Consider the following 26866-nt stretch of genomic DNA (forward strand, 5'->3'; position numbering starts at 1 on the left):
ACTGCTGGACTCAATTTACTTGGTCAAATAATTTTGTACTAAACCACAAATAATGACCACGCTGTGAAAAATCTACAGGATAATACCAGACAGGCAGCAACATTAACTCACCGTAAATTCACGTGAATCATGATGTGTCAACTTTGGGTTGTTATTCATGTCCAGAGATGGTCCTGGAGGATTTCCAAAACTGATTTATTGATATTGATTTGTAATGTATATGTAAAGAAAAACTAAAGGTGTTGGAAAAATGTGTTTTGTTCACTCCATTTATGCTCTTAACAATAGCAAGCTCAAATTCCCTTAACAAGTTGACACCACATGCTGACATAATGTGAAATTTGGGACATAAAATAGTTTCATGTTCCATAGATGATTTGATAAATGCTAATCTTATAAATCAGCTGAGTGTGTAGGTCTAAATCTGGGTGTGTCTCACAGATTATCAGGTTTGCTCCTCCCATCATCCCTTTTATTTATTTATTTTTTAAATATGACCCACAACACTGTCAGAAGCCACCTTATATAAAAAAGAGGTAGATAATATGAAACCTGAGCACAAGTTAAAGTTTGGTAAGAAGCAGTTTGACTGAATCATTTTAAATCCTGAAGCTTCCTTGTTTCAGCCCAGTGGCAGTTGTAATTAGCAGAAGTGCCATCACCTGGAAGTAAAAGAGGCAGCAGCTGCCTGAGGAAGTTTTCCTGCTCAGGTGAGCCACTACATGTGAACTGATCTGTTGTTCCTGTAGTAAGGTTTGTCATTTACAGTATTCAAAGTACATATTTGTGCAGAAATGTTAGTGCACCTATTGTGTAGATCCTGTGGAGGTGCAAACCAGTTCGATTTGCATGGGAATAAACTGTCCTTTTGTTGCTTATATGTGAATATGGGATCCAGATGGCTTCCAGGTTTGTCCAGAGGCAAGTTGGAAGACACCAGGACTACTCAGGTAATAACATCCCCTTTTGCCTGAAATGTAGATACATGATCCAAAACCTCCAGCCCAGTGGTGTTGGAAAAACAATCCATTCAAACTTGATACAACTTCCTTTCCCATCACTTACCAGCATCGTTTTGTCCTTTGTTCATGCTTCTCTTGTCTATTATTACAGGCAACTACCTGTTTAGGGAGCCCAGCCCCAACTCTGTGAATGAGCTCTCTCCCAGTGCCTCCTGGTGGGCTGACAGGGAGGAGCACAGAGAGCAGGGAGACTCACTCAGAGTAAGTGGAAAAGAAGTGAATGACAGTGCTGCTACTTTCTAGGGGAAAAAAACTAACTTGTATCTTGTAGGAGCAACTGAAAGAGATGGATGAGCATGTGGCCAGGCTCCAGGACATGCTGAGGTGTGAGCAGGCAAAAGTAAGGTGTACGCGTCTGATGACATGCACTGTGGAATATATCATTATCAGAACACCCCCCCCCCCCCCCCCTTCCAAACGCATCCTTTTCTGCTTGCCAGTGCACCCGTCTGCAGTTGCGCAGTAACCAGCAGGAGGCAGAGCTGAGACGTCGAGAGCAGCACAGCAACAGACTGAGGGAGCGAATGTCACAGCTCACTGACAGACACAGGGAGAGAGGACCCTGTGAGGCACACCCAGATTAATCCACAGAATAAGCCTCTCAGCTATTTGCTGATATATGAAATATTTACTAAAACCACTCAAAATTTACCACCTTGCATTTTCCTTTACAGCTATAGAGGTGTTGAACTTTCCACCTGGAGGCCGAAGCAAACGAGAACAGCCGATCAGATCATTAAGGTCTACTGCAAAGTAGGTTGGCTGTTATTATCCTGTCCCTTCTGGTCTTTTCCTGTCATTCCCCACCTCCTTCTAATCCTAACTTGCTCTCTCCGCCTTGTAGACGAGAAGAAGCGGCACTACGCCTGATGCTGGAGCGCAGAGAAGCAGAGCTCAGAGAGGCGATGAAGCTGCGCCACAGCCTCACCACTTTACTTCATGCACTCAGAGGCGACATGGAGCAGGTAAGGAAGAGAGACTTTAACTAAGGCTAGTGACAGTTAGTAACGGATTTTGGTCTGCTAAAGACCACGTCAATATATTAGAAAAGGATGATTTTAAAATGGACAGGTATAAATAATCTCACCTCGAGGTTTATATCATCTGTATCACTCAATCTTCCTCAGCCAATGATGCAGCAGCAGACTTTGTCCAGTTGTCATGTAGATAGACGTTTAAATGATCATTTTCTTTCCTGACCATTTACGGATATTTTGACCATTTTGGCTTAAAGGCTGAGTTTGAAAGTTCATTTTTGATCTTGGATACAGCCATTGACAAAACAGTCCCAAGACAAGATCCATTTCTTAGCTGTTCATCCATTGAACCTTTAAGCCACCATGAAAAATGGCAACAGAGCAGTTGGAATGAGTGTAAAGGAATCAAAAGCTCTAACACAGCCCCTGGAGGAACCTTGTAGTAAGGTTGTTTTGTCAAGTACTGTTTCCAATAACGCCCACGCAGTCTTGAAAGTCATAATGCTGAACCAAAGATAAGTATTCAACATAACAAACCAGTCTCACCTTTTAAAGATGCTGTCGGACTCAGTGGATATTCAGGATGAGGCAAAAAACAAAGACAAAAAGTTGGATCAAGCTGAGGCAGTGCTTGGTGACCATGTGACAGGAGGTGTGGTTCAGAGTTGGAGGAAGGTGCAGAGGAGCCTGGGCGACGTCCTATCTGAAGGTCAACACCGACTTCACAAATAACAATCTTTAAATTGACCCAATAATTTTTTGTGCCTTTTTATGATGACCATAGCGAGTTTTAATTTAGTTTTGCCAAACCAGTAATTGAGGAACACAAGTCTAAAGAATACAATGAACATGTGGCGTTTCCTGAAAGTAGGTCATGCTGGTGTTGGTACTGACCATGACAAGCTGTTGGTTCAACTAGAAACTGAACTGAAAGAGAGTCAACAGCTCATCAGATTACAACAGCAACTGTTGCAGGTACAATTCTCTATCATCCATACACACACTTTCTCTTATGAACCTTTTTCTAGTGTCAGACTTAGAACCACACTCCTTGGTTTCTGTCTGTAGGGCAGCCTTGCCTCACCTGTCCCCTCTGAACTGGCGGATTCATACTTTTTGGAAGAGTGGGAACGTCTTCAGGTGCGGTGGGCAGAGCTCGATCATCAGAGGAGGACTTTTGAAAGAGAGAGGCAGTCCTTCACCAACGCTGCCATCCGACTTAGCCATGAGGTCAGAAGAAAATGAAGCATGGACAACTGTTAAAGGATGTATGACAACCGCTTGGATCATTTTGTCATATGCTGGAGGTCGTTTCTGATTTAGGAAATGTAGTAGAAATACAGGGATAGAGCAAATAAATGAGGTAGGCTGGGGGATGTTACTGTTACTATTACTGTGTAAATTTTATTTTATTGTCTACAGCGGCGTGATTTTGAGCAACAGAAGGCTTCTCTCATGAAGCAGCAGTATTTGTGTGACTCACCTGTGTTTGGTAAAGGAGCACCAAGTGGCAACAGAAGAGACAGCACTGCGCTCAGTGAGTATGCAGGGGTGGAATGGTAAGAGGCTGATGTTTTAATGTGGTGAAATGATTTTACTCCAAAAGCCCTAAACGCATCATGTGTATCGACTCTAGATTTCTCAGGTTTGGGGCCCACCAGCGTGTCTGGTTGTCTTCCCATCACTCCATCGTCCACCGGGTCAGCGACAGCTGCTCTCTCTGCGTTACATAAGGGAAGAGTCAGCGTTCAAACTCCGAGCACTCCTGAGCTCTACACTGCCCTCAATCTATCATACAACTGCAGGTTAGTCAAGACCCAATCTGACAGCAGGTGTTTGTAGATCCAATCTGGATCAATGATAATATACATAAAAAATGCAAAGTATTAACCGCAATATTATGTTATGTTATTGAATCATGAATATATTGACCTGCAACAACAGTATCATATAGGCCAAATATGAATTGTGTTTTTTAGGTCTGGCTTTTTCTTACAATCTTTGTCTGCCCTGATACTCTATTCCTGTGCTCCCTCTTTGTCAGTTACTTTATTTAATGAGTACAATCTGGTTTTGTTGTTGCTGTTGGGTTAACATTTATCCAACAGAGTGCACTATACATGCAAATAAGTTGAATTTCTACATGCTTCAGTTTGACCCAACAAGCTGACATAAATGTTTACACTAACAGTTAATTCATAAGGCAAACGTCAATATGAAGGCATGAGATTTTTACACTGTATGAGTCCTATATGTAAAGCTCCATTTGCACTTGTTAGACCAAAATTTGTTTTTATGTTCCTACTTTACTGCTGTTAGTCCTTGACCCTCTCTGGCTCCTCTCTTGTCCTTCAGAGCCACAGAGGTTGATCACCAGTCAGAGACATGGGACGGCAGGGCAGACAGGATAGTGCACACACCACGGGCTCCACACCTGGACTGGTCATTTTAATACACTGCAGTCGCTACAGTAAATTTAATATTTTCAATTTTTAAAATCATCAATAAAGACTGAATATATGTGTATTTTTTCCATTTTGACATGGCACTATTTGAGTGTGATGATGAATGGATTTTGGCTGTTGTGACCAAGTATTGCCAATACAATACAAAGCTTTCTTATGGTGGCATATTATGACTGGGAATTTATCCTGTACCTAAAAATAGCTCTGAAATAGCAGAATACAAAATTCAAATACAAGGTCACTTTAAATACCACATTTTCTTGACACATTGTCAATGTGTAGCATAGAGGTAGATAGGATGGTGGGTGGAGGGGTTGTTTTGTTTTCAAAATGTTATTGTATGTATAGTCATTATGTTAAAATATGACTATTGTATTCATTTAATTAGTGTGAACTGTAAAAAGCAGGTGACATGGTGATGTTCTGCTTTATAGGGACGTGTAATATCTGGTGCCTCCTTAGTGTCTAATTCTAGCTTCTAATTCTAAGCCTCTACATCTATTCTTCTTATTTGAACACCCTGCTTTACTTGCTTTCCTTAAATCATCATTTATATGATATTTAATATTAAAAACAAAAAGTCAAAAAATGATAAAACTATGTGGCTTCTTGTTGTGCAAGCGGGGTGTGAGTGTGCATGAGGATGAAGTTGAGAAGTTAACTGACCTGCACGCCTGCTGCATGAGCTCATGTGATTGGCTGCAGGCACCGCGGGGAGTGTGTACTTGATCACCACTTGTACTCAATTACCAATCACAACTTTTTTTTATGCGCGCCTGGCGCCGTGTGTCTGCAGTCCTTTACATCGTTATTCCAAAGACCAAAACTCGATCGTCTCATTAAGGGTGAGTCTGGCAGACCAAGCGAAAAAACGAGAAGGTGCTAGAATGAACCTTATGGTTTGGAGTCTCTTTCAGCACCAGCCGCGCTTCATGGAGTCCGACAGCAACAGTTTCCAGCCCTGGAGAGACTACATGGGACTGTCGAACACAATCAGAGAGATCCTGGCACGGAACACCGCCACTGAGTCCTCACTGCCAGCCCTCTCGCGCTCGGAATCTGATGATCTGTGCAAGACTTCGGTATCTGTGCGCAATAATGCAGTTATCCAAAGTGGCTGTGGGGAAAACTGTGCGCCAGGTGAATTTGCACCGCCAGGTGAATTTGCACCGCCAGGTTCCGTTACTCAACAGCACCTGGCTCATGGTTTGTGGCACGCACCAGACTCCGTTCGTGATGATACGCCCGATGCGGTGGATTTTAAACCAGTGTCAAAACCTCCGGGATCCCGGGGGCCAAAAGACCGCAAGAAGACGTCTAAGACGACTCGTTTCAAAACACCTGAGCCGCCAGCGACACCTCCATCCCCTGAGCGCATGTTCTGCAGCTTCTGCAGGCACAACGGGGAGTCTGAGCTGGTTTACGGATCTCACTGGCTGAAGAACCAGGCAGGAGAGGTTTTGTGTCCATATCTGCGGCAGTACGTGTGTCCCCTCTGCGGAGCCACGGGGGCCAAAGCTCACACCAAGCGCTTCTGTCCGAGGGTGGACAGCGCGTACAGCTCCGTGTACGCCAAGTCCAGACGCTGAGCCAACAGGTGGCAGGTAGCTATAAGACACTGCACAGACGGCGGAATCCTATTTATGTGTGATTTTTTTTTGTTGAATAGCATTAGTGTGTTTTTGCTTTTGAGTGTTTTGGTTTGGATTTCATTTGCATGCTTTGGTGCGTTTTGCTTGAAGCCCTCTGATTGGAGCTGTTTTGCAGCTGGTCTTTTGTCGGCCTAGCCTACTTTGACAGCGTCTGTTTTGGAGTTGGTGGATTTCGTGAGGTAATTTTATCTAGCAGGACGACTGCCAGATATTATGTTTGGGAGAAGAAGAAAAAACATGTTTCAAAGGAAAATGTATGTTTGTTTTACATATTTTTAAAACGTGGCCGACTGATGTCCAACTTCATATTTCCTGCCCATGCATTGAAGGATTGTAACACTATCAAAACTTTATAAGACCTACAGTTATCAGTAATAACTTAACCACAGCATGTAAACATCATGTGACCATGTCAAAATTTTAAATTTTTAAAATATGAGTGACTTGTTCTTGTTCTGAGATGTTCCTGAGGCATGTTATTTTATTTTGAATATTGTATGTGTGGTTCTTCTAAAAATGCCGTTTCAGCTCTTCTCACTTTGTGAAAAAACTTTGTTAAAATTTCTGTGAATATTCTTGTATGCCAGAAGTTATACATGTCTAAAGTGACTAAATCTGCGTTTGTATGCGTTGTCATCACTCTCCATTCTTTTAAAATCTTGAACAGAATAATTAAGCCTGCCGTGAAGGGCAGATTAACCTCTCAACAAATCACTAATTCCAGATATTTGCATATCAGATTACTGATTTAATAGACAACAGCAAGCTTTAATTGGGGAGAACCAAAACATCAAAGCCATTAAACTCAACATTCCAATAGATTCACAATGAAATATTAAAGGTTTGTATCAGGCCACAAGTGCCTTCATTACCCATGAACCATTGGGGCAACAGTAAACTCAGGACGGCGGGTACCTCAACGGTTGGAGCTCCTTGGAGTTTTACTGCCACGTCGCAGGTTCTCCAGCTCCCTATGTGTGGCCATGACCTTTCGACTAGGAGAGAGCAGCAAGAGGACAGATGCTGATTGTCAGGTTTGTGAACAATTCAATGTTTTTTTTTTTTTTTACCAGAATGGGTTTTGACAATAAGTACTGTTCAGTAAAGGATAAGTGACAAGGGGGGGGGGGCTATAATAGATAGTAGGAGGAGGAGTGTGAGAGAAAAGCCAAAGAATAAAAGAATAAGTATTTCACCACATGTTCAAATTAGCAAATAAGTACATTCCTCCTTTTTAATCCAAATCTCAAAAAACATTGTGACAACAAATCGTCAAGTCGTTTCTAATATTTTTGTTTCTCCCCCAAATCTTAAAATTTATGGACCAAGGAATTATATCAGCAGACAAGGTGCAGTGTCCCTGTGGTGGCCTTTGCAAAAGGTGCCAAGCAGTCTACAGCTGACAGAGCTGACTACACACTCCAACCAATCAGAGCACAGAGAAAGATATGAAAAGCAGCTGAAACTGACCAATGGTATTTCAAGTCAAAAGTTCAACTCTGGGAGGAGAGACAAGCATGCAGGTGCTCTATGCAGGGGGGAGGTTAGAAAAAAGGACAAGAATAAAAAAGGGATCAAAAACAGATTAAATGGATAAAAAGAGAATTTAATTTACTAACTTTAGAGAGGAGAGTTCTCTGATGAGCCCACAGATCAGGTCTGTGGCATCTTCATGACAGTCTGAGGAACCAGGATCTGCCTCCTCCATCACCACCTCCTCACTGTATGGGAAGAAAGTAAAAAAGTTGGATAGGAAAAGAGAGGTGTATAAGCTTGTAACATCCTTTATGTCAGGAAAATTTTTGTTAAAAATATTGATGTCCTCTTGAAGATAAAGAATAAAAAATTAAGCAAAATTAAACATGTTTATCTGAATTGACCAAGTCCTTGTGGGATTTAAAGGTCACGTATTATAACATTTTCTGGAGTTTTATTTGAAGTTTTGATATAAATAAGAAAATATATTTGTGGATTTTAGTACCAAAAACCATCTCAGTGTAGTTTTACATCTCTGGAGGCTCTGAGCCTCTCTTCTGATTGGCTGACTGATTTCTGCATGATCAAATAAAAACAGCAGATTTCAGGTAAACACTCAGAAAAAACAAATCCTGCAAGGCTGGACGCTGGGTCCAGATGGGCCCCGCTGGGGGCATAGGTGAGGGTGGTTGCTGGTTTGTTGTGACATCACAAAGTTACAGAAGTCCTGATAGCTTGTTTTTATGCTCAGTTTCTGAATACGGGCTGAATGGATTTTGTCCATGGATTGCACAGCTTGATACGTTCACAGTATTAATATAGAACCTAAAACATGGGCATCTCACTTTCTACAATATGGAACCTTTAAACCCTCTCCCCTGCTTCCTTACATCAGTACAATCGTGTTCAGCTGCGAGTCCGACACGTAATCTAAGCTTCCAGATCCATACGGGTCAGTGGTGTCCCTGGTCTTAGTGCGCTCAGTGTTCACAGTAGAAGGACCACGTTCATCATCAGGATCACACTGTTGGCAACAAAAATAAATCAACCGTTTCTGAAGAGTTTTAAGGTACATGGTAACATAAACTGTTAAGGCAGTAAGAGTGACAGTAACAGCCTTTCAGAAAGTATTAGTTGCAGTATTTTGCCTTAAATACTTATTAAACTCATTGAACTAAGATGTCTATAAAAACTTACAGATACGGTATGTATGTAATCTATGTAAGAAAAAAGTGAAAACACCAATCACAAATTCAGAGAGCCTAATGTAACATTGTCAGATCGCTTGTTTTGTCCAACCAACAGTTCAAAACCCAAAGATATTCAGCTGCTCATGATATAAAACAGAGAAGAGCAGCAAATATTCACATTTGAGGGGCTTGACCCTGCAAATATTTAGTAGTTTCTTTTGATAACTGGCTACTACTAGTCGTGTTGACTTAATTGTCAAAAAAACCTGACATTATGAGCTTCACTAAACTAGTGTTTTTCCCTATCAATCCTGGTTATTAGGTTCTGGAGCCACCACTCACACTCTCTTTCCTTTCTGAGCCAGGTGTCCCTGCAGCTTCACAAAGCTCAACAGAGCCACAGTTTAATCCTCCTGGCTGGTTGAATGTGGATGAAGATCCCTCTGCTTCAACTCCAACAACGGCATCAGCCATCATCTCTTCTTTCCCCTCAGATCTTGTTTTGGTCCCTGTATGCACATGCAGAGAGGAAGCCTCACTGCCATCCTTCTTCTCAGATTCCTCACTTTGAGTTGGGTTAGTGTATAAACTGACAGCAGGACTACAGTCTACTTCTGTTGACCGATCTTCTCCTTCTTTCCTTGTTTGTTGTGTCTCAGGTGTTTGAGTCATAATCTCACTTGTACTTCCCGCAATTTCCCGTTGTTGCTCCAGATTCCCCAAATGCTCCTCCACTTCATCCTGTGCGGGTTGATCTGACTTTGGCTCACTAGTTTGTTCTGGACCAGCCTCTGTGCCTCCTTCAGCCTCACAGCTCTTTCCCTCTGAGCAGCCTGGATCACACACAGTACCGGTACTGTCTGAGGTTGTGACAGCGATGTGGACTTCGTTTTCTGCCCTGTGTGTTAACAAACAATGTTATCATCAAAGAGGAAATTATATTTGGACCTGTTACTGTAATAGAGTGTCTTATTGGTTGTATGTTTGTGTGTTTTGGACTGTTTCTAAGTCTGTTATTTCACTTAAACTCTTCTTGAGTTTTTACTGAAGCAGTGTACATAACTATAGTTGAAATGCATACATCCTAGATTAAAGATGATGTTGACTTGTCGTAAGCCCATGGCAGAGAAGTTTGCAAGGAAGGAAGGAAGTAAGGAATTGTGCACTTTATTTTGCAATTTCCAATTTTTCAAATTAAAACCAGTTTTACTCAAGTGGATTTTTAAACCTGTAATTCTACTGTAAGTAAACTATAATTAGTCTAACAGTACTTAATTCGTACATGAAGCAAATCTTCTTCTCAATAACCCAAAACTTAAACTGAGAACATAGAATTTTTTTATATTTAACATGCAGTTTGGATTCCTCACAACATGATCCTGACCTGTCATCCCCTCCACAGAGATTGGACTGAAGTTCTATCTCTGCTTTCCTCTGCTCAGTGATACGGTCTGCTGGGATGGATAGAGGTGAGGATGGACAGAGGAGTGAAGCTATAATCTCTTCCTGAGCTGCAAGGTCAGCTGTGTTACTATTATAAATTTGCTTTTCAACTCTCTCCATTCTGTTCTGCCCTTTTTCAGGCTTTTGTGTCTGCAAAAAATGACTCCGCTCCCTCTCTGTCAGACCACACATGCCCATCCTTCGCTTTTTTTTGGCCGGTAAGCCCGCTTCTGCCTCCTTTGTGATATCCTTGACATCAGCCATGCATGTGTTGGACATGTCTTCCTGGCTGGTTTCATGGTTTCTCTCCAAATTACACTGAGAGTTATCCTTTGCATCTAGTTGCTCCTCCAAAGCAGGTGCACACGATCCATCAGCCTCTTCAGAGGTTGGCAAGAAGACCAGGAGTTGATCAGTGCATGTTTGAGATGGTGATCCACTACCTTCCTGTGGAGTTATTTCCTCCATCCCACTCTTGTTGGTGACATCATCATTATGTACTCTAAAGCCTTCCAACTCAGAATCATTATTGGGTCTGGTGACAGTGGTTTCTTCTTGCCCTTCAAAAGCGTTAACTATCATATTTGTTACATACACATTTGTTTCTTCTGCATGTCTTTCTTCTTTGAAATCATCTTGTTTGGTGAGACAGGGCGGTCTGACTGCCTGATCCTGTTGATTTGTAATAAGAGCACCGTCCTGCAGAGGGGACTGGGAATGCTGTAGTGGTGTGCCAACCATTGTTGTATTATTTTCTTCCCTGTCCTGACATTTAAAAAAAAAAAGAGAATGACTTCAATTTGCCATTTGCAGTGAAAAACGCAGTGGGTTTAGCCTTAATCACCAAAATCACCTGCTGATGGAGAGTAGCCTGAGCACTGTCAGTCTGGGGAACTTCATCACTTGGACATTCCCTCTTCCTTGACCTGAGAGACCGAAGCTGGGTTGGAGCTACGCCATCTTAAAACGGAAGGACCAACTCTATTTATCAAAGACTGTGATGGGGAATCACTAGAGCTCATTAACACTTAAACTGAGCTTGATATTAATAAAGTGAAACAACACACAGCCCATAAAACTGAATTTGTCATTTAGTAAGTCTATATTATGTGACAAAAGCATCTCCTTTACCGCTGCTGCTTATCTTTCCTTTCCCTTTGGCCATCTCCTCTTCCTAAAAAGGAAAAATAATTTAATAAAAGGCGTTGTGAGAAATGTTACATAAAGCTACCAAAAGTACAGCTTTTCGTTGCTATGTTTGATGGTTAGCTTACAGCCAACTATGAATTCTTTATGACATTTCTTCTCAAAACACTAAATGTATTTATTAGCTAGCTAACATCAAATAAGTTACACTTACTCAATAAAGAAAGTTAAAGATATGACCTGTGCACTTGTTGAAGTTCAAATAACCAATTCCTGATTAGATGAATTTCCAGTAACTTGTAGACAGTGATAATTTTGTTGTTTTCTCACGGTCATACTACAACTGCCCACCTGAGCCGTAGACTCAAGAGACGTATCGTTACGTCGAGATTTACGTCAGTAACGGGCGTGTGTCGTCTAGCCGTAAAGTGCGATGTGCGTTGCCATTGGCGACGCAATATAGGAAGTAAATTCCACAGCTTACCTTTCTTGTTTTGACAGCTCGAACTAAACAGAAAAAAACTCCTATCTCCATACATATATCTGCCCTTGCTCTTTTACCTTCTGGGCAGTATTCGACTGGAATCACCGACTCGACAAGCTGTAACACCGACGGCAGGCTACGTGAAGCTGACGAGGTAAATAAATATAGACTGCTCGCACATTCATCAGCCATGAGAACAGAGTTGCATGTTGTTTTAGCTGTTACCTAACACGAGCAGTGAAGCTAACTCGCTACAAAAGAGTTGATAAAAGGGCACAAAAAGCGCTGACTCTAACCGTGGATACTGTCGGTTAACATGCGTATCTTCTCTTTCCTTTTTTCTACTGGCTCTATTCATTTATTCCGTGGTTAACTTTCAGGTGGTAAGAGTCCATGAGTCGCAGTCGGAACCCCCCTCCCCGGGGTCAGGGGGCAGCGCGAGCCAAACAGGTAACACACATCATGTCTGATACTGAGATATGTGAATTATGTGTACTGTTTATTTGTCAAGAACGGGTATGATTCAGCAGCCCTCTCTCTCTCCTTCTCTCTCTCTGTCTGTCTGACCTTCTGTCTGTGTCTCAGATGGGGCTGCTCCTTGACCTGTCCCCAGATGGAGGGATGGATGATGAGGGGAATGATGAAGAGCTGGAGGCAGAGCTGATGAATCTAATGGGAGGAGGGGGAGGAGGGAGATCACAAGGGAAGAGAGGTGAAGGGAAAGGTGAGGAAGACAAGAGTCAGTAATTTCTGTCCCAGTGCAAATCACAATTTTTCTCTGTCTCGTCCATATGCTAGTGATCACAATTTGATATCGCGGTTATGATTTTGTGTCTCTTCTGATGTATTTGTCTTTGTTCAGCCCCTGTTCACATGGCTGAAATAGAGCGAATGGCAGCTCTTTGTATGAAAGACCTTGATGATGAAGAAATAGGGGATGAAGATTTGGATGATGAAGATTTGCTGGTAACACACTCACACCCTCCTTTATTAGAGCTCAGACAGTGAGTCGATTTATCAATTAATCGACTCACTGTTTGAGCTGAGTTGTCAGAAAATTAATTGGCAACTTTTTTTGCAGTCATTTTTCAAGCAAAATTGCCAGATGCCATTTTCTGGTCCCAGCTTCTCCTCTGTGAGGAGTTGCTGCTTTTGATCATCATGTACTGTGTGAGAGTAAACTGAATCTCTTGGAAATATTTTGGTGGTACAAAAAAAAGGAACTCATTTTGGGCTCTTAGAAATTGTGATAACCCTACTTTTTTGATATTTCACAGACAAAAAGATTAATCGAGAAAATAATTAACTGATTTATTGATAATATACAGATTATCAGTTGCAACCCTTAATATGATATTGCTAAGCTGTTGAATTGCTTTAAATGTGAGGATTTTTCTCTTAACAGCTTACATTTCTGTGTCTCTGTACATAGGCAGAACTAAATGAAGTTTTGGAGGATGAGGAGGACAACACTCCTGCTTCCACCCCTCCTGCTGTCACACCGACTGCTCCTAAAGTGAGCATCACATCCCAGTCCCCCTGTGTTCCTGCTGCTGCCCCCAGTGGGGAAACTGGGCTGGAGTCCTGCCTATTGGAGCGTATTGAAATGTATAAAACTGCCATTTCTAATGCCAAAGCTGCAGGAGAGACCAGTAAAGTTCGACGATATGACAGAGGGTTAAAGGTAAAATAGAGAGAGTAAAAGGGAAAATCTGATACCTCAGTCCATGTTGATTCCCATACTTTGTCTGCATTCAAATGTTTTGAAATTACTGAATGTGTCTTTTTTATTTATACAGTGTGTAAGACTGTAAAATGTGTGTATTTGTTCTCTGTAATGTTGAAAACATGTTCATGATTCCTGTCTTCTTCAAACCTAGACATTACAGTCCATGTTAACATCTGTCAAGAAAGGAAAACCAATCAATGACGAGGAGATCCCGCCTCCTGTCGCTCTCGGTGGAAATCCCAACGTCACCGCAGGGTCTGAACCGGTCAAAGAGCGACACCTGCCAGAACCAGTGCTGATGCCCTCTCCTCCCACCAATCAGAAACCTCTTAGGGAGGCTCCAAAACCAGCTCCTAATATGAAACCACTCCATCTGACCCCACCCCAAAAGCCTGCTGCTGCCATCACCCCAGAAACACCTGTGATATCTCCACTCACACCCAGCCAGCCTGATGCACAGCACTCAGGTAAACACACAGAGTATTATGTCCATTCAGCTTCATCTGTACCGTATACTGGATGTACAGTGGCAACCCTTTGGAATTACCTGTGTTTCTGCATTGATTGGTCATAAATTGTGATCTGATATTCATGTTAAACAAAGTAAGTGAACCTTCAGATTTTTAACATATTGGACCTCCTTTTGCAGCTATAACCTCAAACAGGCTCAATGTTCACAGGGAACTTTGAACCATTCTTCCTTATAGAACTGCTTCAGCTCAGCCGTGTTCTCAGGATGTCTGATGTGAGCGGCTCTCTTCAGGTCATTCAACAGCATCTCTGTTGGGTTAAGGTCTGGACTCTTGACTGGGCCACTCCAACAGGCAGATTTTCTTTGAGGTCATTCTGTAGTAGGTTTACTTTGATGTTTAGGGTCATTGTCCTGCCGCACCACAGAGCTTCTACTGAGCTTCAGCAGGTGGACAGCCACCCTGACATTATCCTGTAAGAGACCTTGAAACGCTTGGGAATTCATTTTCCCCTCTATGATGTCGAGCTGTCCAGCTGTCCAAATCATGATGCTCTCTCCACTGTACTTCACCTTTGGGATGCTGCCTTCGTGTTGGTATGCAGTTCCCTTTTTACGTCAAATGAGGTGCTGTTTTTCCCGAACCATTCAACCATAGTTTCAGCTTTTAATTGTAAAATTACAGGCTGTGAATTAATTTGTGTGATCCAGTCCCTTGTGTCCCCTGGAAGTTTGCTGCCCTCGAGCTGAGAAACACCTGATTCAGCTGCATTTTGCTGGAAGATGTACAGAGAACCCTGGTGTTATTTGTGTTTAAGAATTGTTTTTGCTTTGGTAAATAGGCATATGTATTTTACAGTTTATTACATGGACTTACTCACTAATTAATTCGTTGACATTAATTTGACAACCATCATTATCAGAAACAACAAAAAGCCACAACATCATTCTTTATGCCTTTACTCCCTTCAGAGCTGAAACAGGCAGTGTTGTCCAGACAGAGGGAGTATAAGCTGGCCGCCATAAACGCCAAACATAGCGGGGACATTGACCAGGTCAAACAACACTACCTCACTGCCAAGGTAACACAACCACTTTCAGTTTCATCATCTGGAAAAGTCTTTTTCTCTAAGTGTATAGTTTATGTATGTAACGCCTCTGAGAGGAACTGGATCATAATAATGCTGACCTCCATTTATGTAGAAGATGGACTCGCTTGTGGAGGCACTGGACAGAGGCAAACCAGTAGACCTGACCTCACTCCCTCCCCCTCCTGGTCAGTGTAATCTCTTAAAATGAATACGTAACCTTTCTTCTTTTTTTTTTTTTACTCTTTTTGTCATTAATCATCCATGGTAGCCTTGTTTTCTTTTCAGAAAAGGTTTTTCCCTCCAGGGGAATTGGGCTGCCAAAACTGGTACTCACTTTCTGATTAAATAAAATTGATTATAAACCAATTTTAAACATTGTGCTATGCCTTAAATACTGATCAAAATGATCTGACATAGTCTAATCCATTTATTGGGTCTTCAGTTGAAGGCATGTCTCAAATACAAATGTTTTTGCAAAAATAATAATGTTCTGTTTATAATAGGCATGTCACACACCTGGTCCCACACATGTGCTGAATCAAAGAGCCACACCCGCCTCATTCAGTGGACAGGAGTCCTGCTCAGTTATAGGTCATTCTCTGGCTGCCCTCATACTTTATCGGGGAAGCTGATACTGTATTTAGGGATTAAAGGACAAAAAGTGGACAGATGTTGGCAATACTTTTCCATACTCTCCTCATCAGTGCAGTCACTCCTTGCTGATCATCTTTAACCCTTGTATTAAGTGATATACTACATTCTCTGGAGCAGAGACAGCACCGTACTTCATTATTTATTGACCCTTCCAATCTTTTTGATACTGTAGAATGCTGCATTTTACTAAACAAGTTAGTCTGTTTTAGTTTTGATGATCATCCTTGAATTGGTTTAATGTCTATTTATCTCAGACGCAATTTGTATGTGCTTGGTCCAGTATTATTTACAATCTATAAACAATGTTATTACTTAAGCACACACTTATAATATCCATTCTTGTACAGGTGATGAAAAGTTTGGGGATATGGCTCCAACTCTAAGACACTTCTAGCTTTCAGTCTTCCTTTAATGTTCATCAGACATCTCTGCTGAGCCTCAAGCTTGTGCTGAATGCTGATAAGACAAAATGTGTTTTCTTCTCAAGAAGGCATAATTCTGTCTTACATCTTTGTGCCATCCATACACATAATCTGTCACATGATTTGGTTAGATAGCAGTCTTAGTTTAAATTAGTTTAAATATAAAAGATAAAAAGGAGTTTCTTGTGTCATCATAAATTTTTATAAATGTCTCTTACGAAAGCTGCCTCAGAATATCACTCTGAGACTCTCAGATTTAAAGCTACTGCTGGTTAACTGGACTGATTAACTCTTCATACCTCATAAGTAAATTCTGAACTTGAGAAGAGTAAATTACAAAGGACGTCAAAGCTTGAGAGTCTCATCCAGCTGAATATTTTTAAACTTTTCATTTTGGAGTTTTTCAGAGATCTCTGTAATTGTTTGTACTTGTGTCTTATTCCTTCTGCTTAACTGATTAGATAATAATAATATCCCATGTCCAACTCTCCATTGATGTCTGATCATCTGCAGGAGACGTAGTAGCAGAACGCTCTGCACCTCCTCCTCCTCAGTCTTCCTCCAAGCCTGCTGCCCCCGCTGCTCCTGCACCCAAGCAGGTGGCCACTGCAGGTAAGACTCTCGTAGCCCCACTCCCTCCTTCTGACTAGTTAGCGTAGTGCAAATGATTAGAAAAAATTGGAATTTCTTGAATTTAAAAAATAAAGTGTGTTTGTGTTCCCTCCAAAGCCCTGCCTGCTCCCAGCAGTCTGGCAGAAGCCCTGCAGCAGAGGATGGACATTTATAAGTCGGCAGCAGAGGGAGCCAAGAGCAAAGGAGATGATCGTAAGGCTCGCATGCATCAGCGCATCGTCAAGGTAGATACACCATCCACCTAAAATATACCTGAAAGATGTTACTGAAAAATGCTTTCCAAAAAGTATTGTTTAATACAAACTTAAAGCTGAAACTGAATCTATACCTGGCTCTGTGCTGCTCTGTGGTGGCGCGTTTGACTTACTCCCCTAAATAACCGGTGTGACTCACTTTTCTTTGACTGTAACTACTACTGTTGCTCATTTCATCCACCAGAATAACCTGCAATAACATCTCTGTTGTTCTCTGAGGAGTGTTGAGAAGCATTGTGCAAAAAACAAGAAACGCATGAATTAAATTTGGCTGAGGCATGGTAAACAGATAAAACAAAAACATGGAGACAAAACCATGATAGACAGGACAAAAAATACTTATAGGGCCTGTATATTGCTTTGTAGGAGTGGGAGTAAATTGATGACATTGATTTCCATGTGGGAGTTAAGATTTTGTACTTTCTCTCAGTATTGCATTGTTAATTTGTTCTGTTTAGTTTTATATGCAAGAAAACCACACTGTTATGGTTGACCCCATCACTATCGCACAACAATGATAACAGAATGATCAACCATCTCCTCCGCTCTTAACAGCAATACCAGGATTCCATCAGAGCTCATAAAGCTGGACGACCTGTCAACTTATCTGATCTACCTGTGCCACCAGGTAACTTTGTGAATCCAGGTGTGTTTCAGGATTTGTTTCTAGGATGCACTATAAAGTTAATTAATGTGTGTGTTGTCGCTCCTTTAGGCTGTCCGCCACTTCAGGGCTCAGAGGGGGCTCAGCAGAACTTCATGGGTGTCCTGGAAACAGCTATGAAAATAGCTAATCAGGATGCAGACGCAGAAGATGAGGAAGAGGATGGTCCAACAGAGGCTGCCAAGGTTAAAAAAAATTAAATAAGTAGATAAAAGCCCAACCAAATGGTCAAATTGTTATTGTGCAGCCAAGGAATCTGATTGCCTTTGGGCTAAACTTAGAAATGCTTTATCGTGTTCCATGCCAGATTCTGTGGCAGGTTATTCAATCAGTACAGTTTTTCCTGACTGGACCTCCTGCCTATTGCATTACCTTTGTGCTTGTAACCAAATATATGAATGCAGTCATTTAGAGAAACCACAGTTCTCTGTTGAATATATTTAAGACTTAGCTGTTAAATATAAATAGTTGAAAATGTTTAATCAAACTGACAAATGTCAGTTTGACAGGCTGCTGCAGTTTTTAATAGGACAATAAATTCATTACATTTGTCTGATGAGCCTAACCTCATATTTTCCTTCTCTGTAGCCCACAGTGCGCCCACCTGCCCAGAAAGCTAAGTCTCCAGCTCCACAGGCCCCTGGCGGCTCCTCAGCTCTGAAACTGGGACCTAAAGGTGTGTTCAGTGTGGGTTTGTGCACGTGTGCTCCTGCCTGCCTACACATACAGAATGTGTCATAAGTGTTTGAGAGTTGCACGAGGCAGAGTTTCACTTTTTTTTCTCTTAATTATCCTTGTAGCCCAGCAGCAAGTGGATTTCCTGTTGCTAAGGCGACAGGCTTTTTTGCGTGCAGCACTGCGCTCCAAACAGATGAAGGTAAACTGTGGGCCTTTTTTTTTTTTTTTTTAATTCATGTTTCTTCTTTCTTTTCTTTTCTTTTTTTTTTTTTTGCTTTAGATCGATTCCCTGTTATCTTTGTATTTTTGATTTATTTTTGCAGCTATCTTTACCACAGCTGCTTGTTGTGTTATTGGAATCTTGAACAGATGTTGTGTTGCTGTGGTTTGATTGATTGATTTACCTGCTGCTGTTTGGTTGTTTGTAGGACATGACAGGTGCAGCGCAGCACCTCAGACATGCCAAGGGACTGGACCCCATGATCACCGCCGCCAAGTCTGGCCTGCCTGTTGATATCACCAAGGTCATAAATATATTCTCATGTGCCAATTAATAACATACAAGAGTATACAGAGCAAGTTTGTATGTGTGTTTTGACAATGCTGTGACAGGAGCAACTGAATGTGTGTGGTGTTGAAGATGTGATGAAAATAGAAGATGGTAGGAAGGAAACACGGGGTGAAATCAAACACCTCTGTGTTCGTCATGGTCTCACTGTCTGTGTATTTGTGTCTGTACCTGTGTGTGTGTGTGTGTGTGTGTGTGTGAGAGTGAGAGTCTTTCTGCAGATTTTCAGCATCATTCCACTACACATATTTCATATAGTTGCTACTTATCCCATATGACGTTCTTTCATTTTGCCTCACTTTTATTCATCTTTGCTTCATAAAACTCTCTCTGCCCCTTAGTGTAATTACGAAGAATATTATGCTGGTGCCTCTGCTAGTTTGTCTTCTTGTCAGTCAGCGGGATATCACACAAGCTAAGAAACACATATTCATAATTTCTAGCAGATAGGAAACAGAGGACCAGTTGATTACTTTTTGGTGGAAGCTCGAGCTGGGGTTCTTAAAAAGTGTGTAGGGTCAAAAAATCAATTTAGCTTTTAATTTGAGTTGTTGAGTAGTTCTTGGCAGAACAGCCAGTTGGAGATCTGTTTAGCCTTAGAAGTTAGAGTTCTCTGAGTGCCGCCTTCTTCTCGTTTTATGTCTCAGTATTTTTTAAAAATGGGTCATTTATCTCCTTCCTCACAGATTCCCAGCGCCCCAGTGGGTGAAGAGGAGTATTCGCTGTCTCGTTCCCGTACCTCTCCTCTCTCCCCTCGCTCCAGTGAACAGTACCGCGGTCTCATGGATCTTTTACGAAAGCAGCACGAGGTCAGGAAATGCACATTTCGTACAGAAGTGCACCTCCTAAATCTTGCTGTGCATCGGCGATCAGCTTATACTGATGTGGACATAATACAACAGATGTGATCATGTCCTTAAAGCTTGCTTGTCACTTTTCTAGTTGTGCAGCGTTTTAAATAGACCCGTTTCAAATCACAGCTGATCTGTATCTTATTATCTTTGGCTATTGTGTGTTTTCTTACCCACACCCTCCTTTGTTTTGTATCTCGACCTACAGAAATGTCTGGACTACTCCCAGAAGTTCACACAAATGGGCAATGTGGCTGAGGCTCTGAAGTAAGAGACATTTTTTATTTGTATGTTTATAATTTTATTAGTTATCTTATCTGCTGCCAAGATGGGATTTAACACCTGCCACTTTTCTGTTGTCAGCATTTGAGATAAATGCAAGTGCAACTCAATTAACAATATTACTTTATTTTCTCATCATGAAAGCATCACAAACAGCTGGTGAAAAACATCACGACTTCTGGATTAGTTAATTGGCCATGACATATGACACGTGAAATGACAAATGCGGTGGATTTTATGATATTAAAATCGAAAAACAAGGAAATTCAGAAGCGCATGCTTTATATTTTTACTCTCTAAATGAATCATCAGATTAATATGTTTTTAAATATCTTTCATTCATATACTAATTGGTTCATTCAACTGAGCACTTCAGCACAGTTGTGGAGGATGCTTTCTGTGCGGCAACACGCAGACTGTGATTTAATGTTTTTCTATTGTCACACTGCATATTTTGAACTTTTAAAACATATTTTTTTCACATAGTTGCACATACATTGAACTGTCACATATCATATATTACCCTTTTAGGCATCCCTTGAGGATCTGCATCGCTTCCGTCTTTTTCAGATATGCTCTGAAAATAGTCATCGCCTCAAAACCACATATTTTATTTTCAGATGAAGCTATGAACTTTTTTGTGTGATCCAAATTTTTAAAATGCAAGAATACGTGTGTTTGTTTAAGCTGATAGAGTTCTTGGTGCACTATGACTGCTGTCTGTACAAAGATCAGACATATGATATTTCAGAAATAAAACCATCTATAAGAGCTCAGTATGAGATATGTATGAGCACTTGTGTGTAAGGAACATCTCTGTCTCTCTCCAGGTTTGAGAAGCTGGTTGAGGAATGTATGAAGAACATAGAGATACTAAAGAACGCCCACGCCAAAGGCCACCCAGTCCCCAAGTGCCACACAGAGGAGAGGACCCTCAACACTATCAAGTCAGCAGCAAACTCATGAAATATGTTTTAATTCAAAACGTGTGATTTTATATTATAATGTATCCTCTTTGAATGGTATGTGCTTCCCAGGACAGAAAGAGCTGAAATCAGTACTTTTTAGTGAAGCTAGCAGCAGGGCTCTGAGGATGTCAGTCAGTCGGTCCACTTCGATCCAAACTGAAATATCTCAACAACCGTTGGATGGATTGTTATGAAATTATGTCCAAACATTCATGAGCACCAGAGGATGAATTATAGTGACTTTGGTGATCCCCTGACGTTTCTTCTAGTACTACACACAGGCTGACATTTTTAGTTTTTAGTGAAATATCTTGACAACTATTGGTTGGTCAGTAATCTAAGAAGTAGCAGAAGTGGTGATGGGGTTATTTTAGTTTACCTAACTGCAAATTTTAGGCTCCGTCCAACTTACAGGATCTCTATCATAATTGTTTGCCCATGTTAAAAAGAAGAATATCAACTGATACATCTTTATTTGATTTTTCAAATTCACAATTATCAATATATTTGCCTCCAAATTCCAGTGTAAGTCATGTTCTCATGTTGTGACCAGTGCTTGTAATGAGCTGTTGGATCCCAGATGACTGAATTTACTCGTTGAGAGGATTCCTTTGTTTGTGACAGCTAAAGGATACCAGCAGTTTATGAAACATTTTTCTGATGTACATCCTCTTATTATGTCAATGTCCCACCCCAACATGGAAAATAATAATCAATGAATAGATCATCGAAATATCTATTTTATTGTGATTTTTAGAAAATTATAATCTTTAAGTTTTATGTGACACAGCGAAGCCTGTCCTTAAGTCTCATCACAAGATCAATTGTTTAAGTTTGAAAACAAAATTTTTTAGACAACAAAGGGATTGCTTTCCCTGACTAGAGTGGGAGATGAGTCAGAGTGACTCACTGTGACTCACTCTGGCTCGGCTCCAGTATCATCCCAAGCTAACAGCTAGGTGACTCTGGCAGTGACTCATTCAACATGCTGACTGGTTTGTTTCGCTCTTCATGCTGGCTCTGAATGACCGTGACTCCTGTGTCTGTTCTGTAGAATGTATTCCAGCCTGACATCTACTGACCTGATGCTGTACATAATCAAAGGCATCAACTTACCAGCTCCCTCAGGTAGGCAAGTCTCAAATAACCAGTCAGTGATGTGTCAAATGTCTGTGTGCTAACACCTTCCTGTCTGCCTTCAGGTGTCTCACCTAACGACCTGGATGCAAGTGTGAAATTTGAGTTTCCTTTTCCCAGTGCGGTAAGAATCTTTCACATTCAGTGGAGAGATTATGGATGCTTCACTGTGTTTATATCTAGTTGTGTTTTAATGAATTCATTTATGTGTATGTGTGTAGGAGGAGGCTCAGAGGGACAAAACCAGCACAGTAAAGAACACCAACAGTCCAGAGTTTAAAGAGCAATTTAAACTCAACATCAACCGTAGCCATCGAGGCTTTAAACGAGTCGTCCAGTCCAAAGGCATCAAGTTTGAAATCATCCACAAAGGGTAAAAACCGCAACTGCTTTGGGGCCACATAAGCAGAAGCTTCCCTGGTCTTCTGCATGACTTATGCTGCAAGTCTCATGTCTGTTGTAGCTTCATCAGTTGTATTCTCTTCTGTGTGTTTACAGCGGCTTGTTCAAGACAGACAAAGTAGTGGGCACAGCTCAGCTGAAGCTTGAGGCTCTGGAAAACCATTGTGACCTTAGAGAGATCATAGAGGTAAATGTTAATAACATGAAAACAGAAACACATACACACATGTAAGGGCCGATCTGTCTAACAGTGTGTGTGTGTTTCATAGGTGATGGATGGACGTAAGGCCACAGGTGGCAAGTTGGAGGTGAGGGTGAAGATTAAAGAGCCTCTATCAGGAGCTGATCTCCAGCCAGTGACAGAGAAGTGGTTGGTGCTCGAACCTGTCTCCTCCCTTTCTCCTCCGGAGAAACAGAAGGAACGCGTGAGTAGAGTTTGCTGTTTACCTGACTTGCGTTTCTGTAGACTGTGGAGGGAAACCAGAGTAGAACAAATCCCTGTCTTTCCTCCAGAGGACACAGAAGGAATATGCAAACTTCTCACAAAGGTTCCAGCTGGACAGATCATGTTTGTCCTTAGGAGCTTGTTGTGTGATGTCTCTGTGCAGCGTGCCATCCTAAAAATTGGATAGTCGCAATTGTCGGTGTCAAAAGGTCAGTGAGCTCTAAATGATCTGCTTGTCAGATCATCGAACAGTGCCTGAAATCACACCACACACCTTTCTGAAGCTGGAATTCGGGGCTGCATCATACAGTTTTACAACTTAAACTTTTTTCTGTCCAACTAAGTGCAGCACCATGAATGCCTTTGAGGAGAGATATTTAAAGTGTGTAACTTTATCCACGAGTTAACCATTATCACATCTTGACCCTCCCTATTAGCGTGTATCCATCTATTTTTATGTGCATTTTCAATTTGTGAGTGTAAATGGTAGAATTCAAAAAAAGAAGTCTGAAACAGCAAAAAAAGTTATACGCTTGGCTGAAGTGGAGTATCAATAAAAACAAAATGCCACAAAGCACAATGGAAACAGACTTAAATAAATCATGACATACATGAAGCATGTGACTTATTAGTCGCTCAAGATTTCACTATAGAGATGATCAGAGGCGAAAACATCAGATCTGTGCAGAGCGATGAGGAGACTAACATTCCTCACATTTATACATGAGACAGACAGAAATATCATATCTCCACCATGTTTTGCACCTTTTGAGGTTTGACTGGCACGTTTTTAATCACATCACCTCGCAGCACTCCTTCCTCTGCAATTGTTTAACGGCACCTGACTGAAGAACGAGCACCACCAATAGTACCAGATGGAAAGACACATTAAATTGCATTTCCTTCTGCGGAAATTTGCATGACGAATTTGCCGCACTTGAAATGGAATGGAAGCACTTGCATGGAAACCTGATGTATGACAGCAGACTTTTCACCCCACCTTGTAGTGTGGCCATTTGTGTCAGCTATAAACACTTCTGCCTATTTTGTACAACACATCATTCAAGACACGTCACAAGACATGTCGTAGAAAAAAGTTTGTTTCAAGCATAACCTGGCCTTTGGTCAGGACCTGAGCCGCTGCCCTATACAGTCATCCTGCAGCCCCCCTTTGTAAAGCCTGTAAATGCAGAAGTGAAAAACTGGCGCAAAAAGATTAAATGTCTCAGTCTCAGTGTGTGTGTGTTTGTTGGAATCAGGCTCCATCCCCTCGGTCTAAACCCAGACATGAAGCGAGCAGCAGGAGCAGTAACCCCAACAACTCTCCTCCACAGTACAAACTCCACAGTTTCAGTCTCCTCAACTATGACAAGGAGCGGCTGGAGAGAAAGGTATTTTTGTGTAATTGTGTGTGTGCGTGTGTGTGTGTGTGTGTGTGTGGTCTAAGCCCATCTGCAACATCTTGTTCTCTAATACTCGTAATGGCCTGAAGGCAGGAAGATCTCATCAGTCACGACACGTGTCTCTCAGATTGCAGACTACCGAAAGAATCGGCGGGATCCCCCATCTGACCTCATCCATCAGCACAAAGAGGTCACACACAGACTGCAGTGGCAGAAAGCACAGCTGGAGCGAGCCTCTCCTGCTCTGCTGACAGGTAACACGCACACACACACACACACACACACACACACACACACACACAAACATAATATAAACCAGTATGTACTTTACATGTAAATATACATCTCAACTTCTGAAGCACATAACCCACATGTCCCTCCACCACGTGTAGAATATGAAAATGTGCTGCGGCGCTTCAGCCAAGGACTTGCTGAGTCGGTGAAGAAATACTCCACCCAAGGCAACAGAGTGAGTGCAGGGTCAGGGCTGATTGTAGTGTGTGTGTGTGTGTGTGGTGTGTAAGCTGTGTTGTGTTGTGTTGTCGGTGTTGTTGTGTGTGTGTGTGTGTGTGTGTGTCTGTGTCTGTGTGTGTGTGTGTCTGTGTCTGTGTCTGTGTCTGTGTGTGTGTCTGTGTGTGTCTGTGTCTGTGTCTGTTCTTGTGTAAAATGATCATTCTTTTTTTTATAGGACGCTGCCAAGGATGCATTGGGCAGGTTGAAGATGGTAGACAGTGAGGTAAGGCCTGCTATGTACAGCCAATGAAACCAATGTTTCATCATTCTCATGTATGCATATACGCAGTGTACTGCATGTCCTCCTTTTCTCTCTGCTTCAGCTGGAATCGCTGAAAAGGAAACGGACTGGATAAGAGGAGAAAAAAGGAGCAGAGACTTGGCTGGAGTACTGTTATATCGTCTCTCTCTGTCTCATACATACTCATAAAACAGACACTACAGTTGATACTTTAAGCATGTTTAGCATGATGCTGTGCTGCTCATGCCCATGACAACTGCATGAACCAACCTGCTAATTCTGTCAATTGATCATATAACTTGTGTCACTTGTGGTTTCCTTCTACAATAGCTGAGAGTAAATCTGTAACTACAAAGAGACACAAATTAAAGCAAGCATTGAAATGCGTTCAAGAGCTAAGGGAGAGCTAGCCTTATTTGCACTTAATAAGAAAGACACTACAGAAAACGGCTTCTGAAGTACGGCTTTACAGACCTTACCTGTACTCTGTTAATTGTTGTTTTATACTCCAATCTTTCCTTTGAGAGATGTTAATGAAGAGATCTGTTAGAAGACTCATCGTTTTACATTGGACACCAGCTCAGAGTCTTTCGGTGTCCATTGATGACCAAAAAAATGTGTATGTGTGCGTGTGTGCTTGCCCTGAAGTGTGTTTAACCAATGGACTGAGGTGTTTTTAACCCCTTTTCCCATATTTTATGTGTGTAATGAGCTTAATCTAATCTGTCTGCTCCAGTGTTCCCAGATTACAGTAATCTGCTCCATTTGGAGTGGTGTGATATGGGAATAAAAAAAAACAGGGCTACAGCCTACATCCCATAATGAGGGATTAGTGTTTGTGTCACCAAGGAGACGACTAGATCAGACGTTGAGTCGCCTTTGGGGCTGGGGAGAGGGGGTGTTAACAGCGTGCCATGAATGTGGGAGAAGCTTAGCCCTGCTAAAGGATTGCTGCTGCTTCTTCTTCATCAGCTGTTTCTTCTTCATCTTCACTTTCTTCACACTAATTCCATTGCATATGTTCAGAGATTATTCAGTCTTGAGTAATATGTTGCTCCTCTTGGATTTTCTTTAAACTCTAATACAATATTAACTTCAATGAGCTGTCGATTAGAAAACAATTAGCAGCTGCTGCGTCGGTGTTGTGCTATTTTCTACTGATTTTGGTGTATGCAGTTTACAAAAACAGACTCTGTCCCACTCCAGTGGCAGCACAGCAGATGCTGAGTAGTCTGCCCACAGGTAGACAACCCAATATCTGTCAGGAAGGCTGGGTAATTGCTCATTTCTATTTCTGCTCCCCCATAGACATCCCTGTCACTCCCCTCCACATTAAACCTTTATTTTCTCTGTTTAGTGCTCAGATGTTTCTTCTCCAACCTGCTCACCAGCAGACTGCTTTCAATGAGCCTTACTGTATGTTTATGTTTGACTCTTCTATGTGGATGATGATGTCTGTAAACTCCACTAATAGTTTTTTGGTCACGTGACAAAGCATAGAATCATGTGTTTGCTCTAATCCACCCACCATCTCACTCCATTAGCAAATAATCCTGGTTAAAGTTGACCTGATATGGCTCTCCATAGACAGTGATTTTTATGGCGGG

The 26866-nt window shown here is 41.6% G+C and overlaps 3 protein-coding genes and 1 long non-coding RNA gene across 9 annotated transcripts; 3 read left to right on the forward strand and 1 right to left on the reverse strand.

The window, feature by feature from the left end:
* The first annotated feature begins 3492 nt into the window (after positions 1–3492).
* LOC111229394 lies at positions 3493–4459 on the forward strand. Its single transcript, XR_002665405.1, has 3 exons — positions 3493–3536; positions 3636–3804; positions 4355–4459. It is a non-coding gene; the product is annotated as an uncharacterized LOC111229394 (long non-coding RNA).
* Positions 4460–5351: 892 nt separating this feature from the next.
* On the forward strand, positions 5352–6053 carry nanos3 (nanos C2HC-type zinc finger 3). Its single transcript, XM_022755710.1, has one exon. The coding sequence runs from the start codon at positions 5352–5354 to the stop codon at positions 6051–6053; it is 702 nt and encodes a 233-aa protein (XP_022611431.1).
* An 852-nt stretch (positions 6054–6905) lies between these two features.
* Positions 6906–11724, reverse strand: LOC111229378. Of its 5 annotated transcripts, none has more exons than XM_022755687.1 (8): positions 11612–11724; positions 11357–11399; positions 11079–11185; positions 10821–10990; positions 9125–9680; positions 8483–8616; positions 7736–7837; positions 6906–7111 (listed from the first exon to the last, which is right to left on the reverse strand). In XM_022755687.1, the coding sequence occupies exons 2-8, from the start codon at positions 11388–11390 to the stop codon at positions 7033–7035; spliced, it is 1182 nt and encodes a 393-aa protein (XP_022611408.1). In that variant the 5' UTR covers positions 11391–11399; positions 11612–11724; the 3' UTR covers positions 6906–7032. The 5 variants fall into 5 exon arrangements, with proteins under 5 accessions (XP_022611408.1, XP_022611409.1, XP_022611411.1 ...); XM_022755688.1 differs by having other exon boundaries at positions 11586–11724; XM_022755690.1 differs by lacking the exons at positions 10821–10990; positions 11079–11185 and having other exon boundaries at positions 9125–9675.
* A 143-nt stretch (positions 11725–11867) lies between these two features.
* Positions 11868–26609, forward strand: cc2d1a (coiled-coil and C2 domain containing 1A). 2 transcript variants are annotated; one of them, XM_022755610.1, is made up of 28 exons: positions 11868–12009; positions 12236–12305; positions 12441–12579; positions 12718–12821; positions 13288–13539; positions 13736–14051; positions 15026–15135; positions 15257–15329; positions 16734–16832; positions 16950–17077; positions 17663–17735; positions 17823–17956; positions 18360–18447; positions 18572–18648; positions 18878–18973; positions 19704–19826; positions 20077–20135; positions 20981–21097; positions 22173–22246; positions 22321–22379; positions 22477–22628; positions 22754–22844; positions 22927–23082; positions 24362–24493; positions 24633–24759; positions 24898–24974; positions 25194–25241; positions 25342–26609. In XM_022755610.1, the coding sequence occupies exons 2-28, from the start codon at positions 12249–12251 to the stop codon at positions 25372–25374; spliced, it is 2994 nt and encodes a 997-aa protein (XP_022611331.1). In that variant the 5' UTR covers positions 11868–12009; positions 12236–12248; the 3' UTR covers positions 25375–26609. The 2 variants fall into 2 exon arrangements, with proteins under 2 accessions (XP_022611331.1, XP_022611332.1); XM_022755611.1 differs by having other exon boundaries at positions 13288–13371.
* The last annotated feature ends 257 nt before the right edge of the window (positions 26610–26866 follow it).

This window comes from Seriola dumerili, unplaced genomic scaffold (assembly GCF_002260705.1).
Source record: "Seriola dumerili isolate Sdu_G_001 unplaced genomic scaffold, Sdu_1.0 BDQW01000230.1, whole genome shotgun sequence".
NCBI lineage: Eukaryota > Metazoa > Chordata > Actinopteri > Carangiformes > Carangidae > Seriola > Seriola dumerili.

Coding starts and splice junctions, on each gene's coding strand:
- nanos3 (XM_022755710.1), top strand. CDS start 5,352: ATGAACCTTATGGTTTGGAGTCTCTTTCAGCACCAGCCGCGCTTCATG.
- LOC111229378 (XM_022755687.1), bottom strand. CDS start 11,390: ATGGCCAAAGGGAAAGGAAAGATAAGCAGCAGCG. Junction 10,991..11,078: donor AGGCTACTCTCCATCAGCAG/GTGATTTTGGTG, acceptor TTTAAATGTCAG/GACAGGGAAGAAAATAATAC. Junction 7,112..7,735: donor AGAGAACTCTCCTCTCTAAA/GTTAGTAAATTA, acceptor GCTCTCTCCTAG/TCGAAAGGTCATGGCCACAC.
- cc2d1a (XM_022755610.1), top strand. CDS start 12,249: ATGAGTCGCAGTCGGAACCCCCCTCCCCGGGGTCAGGGGGCAGCGCGA. Junction 16,833..16,949: donor CAAGCAGGTGGCCACTGCAG/GTAAGACTCTCG, acceptor TTCCCTCCAAAG/CCCTGCCTGCTCCCAGCAGT. Junction 18,448..18,571: donor TCTGAAACTGGGACCTAAAG/GTGTGTTCAGTG, acceptor TTATCCTTGTAG/CCCAGCAGCAAGTGGATTTC.